Here is a 6,548-nt window from a genome sequence, read left to right on the forward strand (position 1 = left end):
TTGTATAATTATTATTTATGTTGTTTCATACATTTTATAAATTATACTAAATCATTTTAGAAAATCTTTTTAGTTGGGTCAAAACTACTCACTATAATATTTTGAGGAGGAACGATTCAAGATCTCAATTTGATGAGTTGGATTGAAGGAAGACCTTATAAATAATAAAACAATTTTGAATCCACTTTTAAATATAAATTTGGAGAGATTCAGATATGAATGTATTGAACACACCATACCTTTCCTCACCGCACTTTTGAGATTTCCTTTTCCAACCACAAAATAGATTTTTTCCCTAATCAAACTAATAAATAGAAACATTTTGTAAAAAACTAAAATTTATAACCAATGTGATAACACTAGAGAAATTACATAAAAGCTCTCAAAATCAAACTATTTTACCCAAATAAGCAAGAGAAGGCAAACTATTTCACCGAGATAAACAAAGTTATCATTTTATATAAGATTTTGATGGCCCTCGGTGTAAGTCATCCGTGTAGACATGTCATGTAAGTCTCAACCACGGGGTTCCACTCAATGAACCTATAACATATCACGTGTGTTCATGCCATACTAAACAATACCCCTAATTTGACTACATATTGGAAAGTACCTATAAAAATTACATTATTTAACCTCCTACCAATACGAACCCAATATACCTTCCCAATTTAAAAAACCCCTACTTTCACTAGATATTATAGGTATCCATTTTTCATTAACATTTTTTATACCTTTTTATTTTTCATTAATTTTGAGATCATTTTTTTATACCAACCAATATAAAAACCCTTTACCCCATAATATATGTTTAATATATTATGTCATTTTTTAGTCAATATATATCTCCCAATATGAACCCACTTAGTATAGTATTACTCCCCTAGTAAAGCCCCCATGGTCTCAACATTAAGTGTGTACAATACAAGATTGTATGGTGCAACTACACATAGAGACGAGCTTCTTCTAATAAATCAAAAGATTCACTATTATTGAATCTATACTTATAAATTCTATACTTACCCTGAAATCTCATCTTACAATATTAATATTGTGAGTATAACATAATGTAATACTTATCTGGGAGCCTCAGTATATTCACTAACTTATTTTGTTTACTCACTATCAATCTTTATTTTCTACATTTTTATTTAAAATTATATATATATATATTAACTAAATTGAAGATTTACAAAATTAAGTCACCTATATAAATTTTAAAATATCAATATTTAACAATAAAATAAAAAAAATATACTAATAAACACTCATCAAATTTAACTATATTATTGTCGCTCATATCCCACGCTTATCCAATCGTATCCAATGTAGAAAATAAATCCTTCATAGCTCCAATCCCATTGATGAAGTATAAAACCCCCCCTTTGCGGACAAAACCGAATGGGCTATTAAAATAATGTATGTTGACTCTGCCGATGCTGAAGCTGAAATACATCGCTGTAAACTTATCATTCAGGTTAATGCATAACGCTTAACCATGTGAAAGATAAAACATTCAGAGTTCTTTTCTTAGGGTTATGAAATGTAGGAAATTTGTTCAATTTGAAAATTGTAAAAGAAATTATGTATTATATTTTTAACATAAATATTATGTTCACATAACTAAATTAATTTCATTAAATTTATAAAATTAAATTTATTAATTTTAAATAAAATTTAAATTTAAATATAAATAAAGAAATATATTATCCCTAAATACTTATTTTGCATAATTTCAATGGTAAAGATAACACTATCTTACATATTTTGGCAATGTTAAATTTATCTAACAATTATTAATAATGATGATAGAATTTTCACTTATATTATTTTAGTGTGAAGTTATTTCTGTTTTAATATAAAATTATATTTATTTTTTTTCTAAAGAACTAATGACTTTATTTGAGATATTATATTTTTATTTAAATCATTTGAATAGAATAAAATATTTTTAACTTTTTTGATAAAATATTTGATGATGATGATGATGATGATGATGATGATGATGATGATGATGATGATGATGATGATGATGATGATGATGATGATGATGATGATGATGATGATGATGATGATGATGATGATGATGATGATGATGATGATGATGATGGCGGCGATGGCGGCGGCTGCGGCCAGGTTAAGAAAAAAATGATTCAATGATGATGATGACGACGACAACGACGTTAAGAAAAAAAATGATTCTTCAAAATCTTGTTTTTATGATTAAAAAAGAAGGAAAAAAAGGGCTCTAAAATAGCTATAATTAATATGTTTTAATAAGTCAGAAAAATTAAAAGTGTGGTAGACATTAAGAAATTGAGAAAAAAGTGATGATGATGATGATGATGATGATGATGGGACATTAAGAAAAAAAATGATTCTTCAAAATCTTATTTTTATGATTAAAAAAGAAGGAAAAAAAACTCTAAAATAGTTATAATTAAGATGTTTTAATAAGTCAAAAAAATTAAAAATGTGGCAGACATTAAGAAATTGAAAAAAAAGTGATTCTTCAACATCTTGCATTTAAGATTAAAAAGAAGGAAAAAAAAATCTCCAAAATCACTATAATTAAAATAACTTAATAAATAAATAAATAAAAATTATTACCAATATTAAGAAATTGAAAACTAATATAAACTCTTCTCCCATAGTTGAGATGAGTAAAATTTTTAGAAACATTTAAAAATCTACAACAAAATATACTACCTCATAACATCCCCTTCCAACATCGCCTCCACCATAACATCCCACAATGGTGTTACGAGATTACACTTCACCTACATGCTTGAAAATATAAAAAATATACATAATCAACGCTCGTTTTTTTGGATATAATTTTTTTGGGGATATAAAATAACATTTGCGCCATATTCACCGAGCTTACGCTATATGGAAGTTCACAAAAGCGCGTTCGCATTCCAATTTCTATTAGAGAAATAATTTCTTTATCAGCGGAGAAGATCTTACAGTTTATGTATGTAGGAAATACATGAACATCAATAAACAACAAACTAAAGCTCTGAGTGGGCATCAGAAAACGAAGAAAATTCCTGTGTCTCGACGATGGGCTCAATAACTTCTTCAGAACCTGAAGAAGTTGGATTCGGAACGGAGCATGTGGTACGGATCTCTCCCTTCTTGCCCGTTAGAACGGCCAACTGCCCCATTTTATGCATTCCCACTACAAACTTTTTGAAGAACACGGTCTGGCTGGATGCAAAGCTGTCAACGATGTCTTCACTATCGGTGGAGTCTGTGTAGAGACTCTGGTCGGAGGTGAGGAGCCCTTTGTTCTTCTGCAGATTCACGTAGTATTTCTTGTCGAAAGCGTTCGGAGTCTGGACATCCAAGTTTGTGAAGTCCACGGTGTTATTGACAGTGGGGCATAATGAATAAAGATCGTCTGCCAAACTGTTTGCTAGATTTTGAGCCATAATTGCTTTTCCTGTGGTCTTGTTATATAATCGGTTATCGAAGGAGTTGCAGTGAGCACGGCCAATTGTGTGTCCACCTGAAGCAGAAGCAGGGCATGACAAGAAACCAGTTAAATTACTTTAAACAGTTATTTTATCTTTCAAAACGTTATATTTGTAAATTTCGGAAATATTTCAAAATCTAATGAATAAAAACTAAATCAATGGTTGGATCTCAATAATATATCTCAAATTCCAAAATATTCAAACGAAATCTTCCATACAAATAAGAATGCCACATTAGTAAAATGAGCATCAGACCTGAAAGAGCTACCATATCGGTCAAACTGAATCCTTTGTGGCTAAAAATGTTCATCAGCTGTGTCACATCAAAAGTTGGAGAAGGTAAATTGGCGAGAACTACGGATTGAGTAGCAAAGCCTAGGCTGTCTCTGCGTCCAAGCGGTACTGGGTATTTTGGGCCTCCTGCCTTCAAATTGGTGATTTTTGTTAATTTTTTTGCAAATTTTCATAACAAGCAACAGATCCACAAATTTTAATACCACAAAAGTAATGAGATTCCAGAAATATCTTAAAATTTGACTAGTTAAAATATTAAGATTATGTTTCTCTACACCATCATATTGCAAAATATTATAAAATTAAAGATATTTCTAAAAAATCTAAAATCAACCTAAAATACTCCAAAAATAAAATACTACCAACCTTAGCGACAGACTCACGAGCGGCCAAAGCCAAAAGATCCGCACATGTCACAACCCCTCTGCAGCTGGCTTCTACAGCAGTTTTGATTTCGTTTATCAGCTGCAAGGCCCGGGCTCTCAGCGTTAGATTTGGAGGAGCCTGCTGCTCACTGGGGTTGCTTTTCGATCCTGTCAGCAACACGGATCCATCGCAGCCCTTTCGAAATATAATAAGGAATGTTAGATTAGTTTGTGTTATTTGGTTTCAAAGTTCACCATATATTGTACAAACTTATAAAGTGATTTAAGAGAAAAATGAAAAAATATTATATTTACCGAAGAATAATTTCAACAAATCGGTATAATTTTTAAACAAACAAACAAAAAAATACACATTCCAAACCATGTAACCCATATATTAAAGCAACATTAAAATATACATTATACCTGCACAAAACAATCGTGAAAATGAAGTCTCAACAAGCCTGCAGCTTGAGTGATATCTTCGTCCAGCGCCTCCTCAAGTGTCGTTTTTACTATGTACTCCAAGTCGGGGCAACTCTTCTCATAAAATGTCCACGAAAGCCCATGCACAGGCTTTGGCAGATCGTCTACATGGACAACCAATCCATTGGTAGAAATTATGCACGCAGAAACAAATATAAAGACACACGCAATGGAGCTAATGACTGCGTATTTATTCATCTTTTGGTTTTGAAATTCTTCTGAGATTCTTCAAAACCTGTAGATTCACAGATAAATTTAATTGTAAAACTCGTCGCCTCTGCAAATACAAATATAGTTGTAATATAAGTCACATAGCTGAACTCAAACAGATACTACCGATTATCAAGATCTTACCCGAGATTTTTGTAACACAGAACTACAGGATGATTCATATTGTGGCAAACTATGGGAATCCTATTTATATATCACATGAGATAAATACGGAAGCATCCTCAGAACTTCGCTGACGATAGACTTTTTTATTTCGTGAATGACCAGGTCACAAGCTGCCGTTGCTTCTGCCACGTCACTATTCGTCAAGTGAAAGTGACTTTTGCAGAAGAAACATAGGCATATAGACGCTCATGGTGGGCTTAATTAGTCTGAAATTTCAAAATGAATTGCCAGCACCGCCGCCTGCGTCCATGAGACTACTTAGCTGAAGTTTATCCCTTTTATCCGAGCACCACCGACGCCTGCGCCAACAAAACCACTTGCAGCTCAAGTTGATTTTTTTGGCATTGTTTATAAGTGAGAGATTTTTGGATCAGTTTTAGGTTTATTTTTTTATTTAATTTGTATGGAGTTTTAGGTTTATTTTTTTATTTAATTGGTAAGGATTTTGCATAGATTTATTGAAATTATAAGTTTGATTGGTGATTTTTTTAATGAAAATATCAAATAAATTTTCTAATGCTGATTTATATATACAATCATAAATAAAATTTAAACAATACAAATCAAAATTCTATCACAATAATTTTTCCATTACCAATTACAAATTCACTAAAAACTCTAAAAAAATCTCACATATAAACAACTCGGATTTCTTTTAGCAGCTGAACTATTTTTTGAACTTCCCATATTCATTTAATTACCAAATATTTAACAGATCGACAATCAAGATAAGATCAAAATTCTTGCCCTAGTTTCTTCGTCACGTGCTTTTTTTCCTGCAGAGCAAGTCAACGAGCTTTCTTGGTGCACGCGTTTCCTCTATTTCTCTAACACAGCTCTGTAATCAACAACCGACTTCCCAGACTTTTAAATATTTTTTTGACTTTGGTAATATTTTATTATTTAAATTATGTTTATAATGTCGAAGTAAATAAATAAAATAATAATCCCATATTTTAATATCTCTAAGTTTAATAAATCTTTTAAATTTAAAAAATGCAAAATAAATTATTTACATTACTCTCCCTAATTTTAGGGGACCGTCCAATGTTCTTCAAATATTAAAAGAATAAAATACAATATCCACATTCAAACTTGTGCAAAATTTCTTTTGTGAGACGTGCAGCAGCCGCGTGGACCTCTTATCTAGTGGGAGCAGGTGATCACCATGCAACTCAACATCTTCAATTGCTCCAAAGTTTTCTGGATCATGTCACATATGTGGAAAACGACGGCTTTATTTATTTTGGAGTTTTGTGAGAACTAGGGTTCAATAAATTTGGAGTTTTCTAGGAAGTCCGCAAAGGAAATTACAGAAACGACGAAGAGTGCGCCGCCCAAAGAGTGGCCTCTGCACAGATGTTAGCAAAAGAACGACGACTATCGTAGAAAACGGTCCCCACTAGGATGCCAGAATGGTAGAGTGGGTAGACCAGGTACATTCTATATTACAAATTAAAGCGTGGAAGTTGGACGAATAAAGTTGATATATTTAATAAAGCTGATATATTTTGGGATAATTGGA

General features: G+C 31.7%; 1 protein-coding gene across 1 annotated transcript; it reads right to left on the minus strand.

Moving 5' to 3' along the window:
• Positions 1–2,895: 2,895 nt before the first annotated feature.
• On the minus strand, positions 2,896–5,133 carry LOC149248544 (peroxidase 12-like). The gene is made up of 5 exons (XM_089458465.1): positions 4,982–5,133; positions 4,568–4,862; positions 4,143–4,337; positions 3,738–3,906; positions 2,896–3,514 (listed from the first exon to the last, which is right to left on the minus strand). Exons 2-5 carry the CDS (start codon positions 4,823–4,825, stop codon positions 3,015–3,017), a joined length of 1,122 nt encoding a protein of 373 aa, XP_089314591.1. The 5' UTR covers positions 4,826–4,862; positions 4,982–5,133; the 3' UTR covers positions 2,896–3,014.
• Positions 5,134–6,548: the final 1,415 nt, after the last annotated feature.

The sequence above is a fragment of the Pinus tabuliformis genome, chromosome 7 (genome assembly GCF_031772625.1).
Source record: "Pinus tabuliformis cultivar Carrire ecotype Pingquan chromosome 7, CPIR1, whole genome shotgun sequence".
NCBI lineage: Eukaryota > Viridiplantae > Streptophyta > Pinopsida > Pinales > Pinaceae > Pinus > Pinus tabuliformis.

Coding starts and splice junctions, on each gene's coding strand:
- LOC149248544 (XM_089458465.1), bottom strand. CDS start 4,825: ATGAATAAATACGCAGTCATTAGCTCCATTGCGTGTGTCTTTATATTT. Junction 3,907..4,142: donor CTCGTGAGTCTGTCGCTAAG/GTTGGTAGTATT, acceptor ACCAATTTGAAG/GCAGGAGGCCCAAAATACCC. Junction 3,515..3,737: donor CGATATGGTAGCTCTTTCAG/GTCTGATGCTCA, acceptor CTTCTGCTTCAG/GTGGACACACAATTGGCCGT.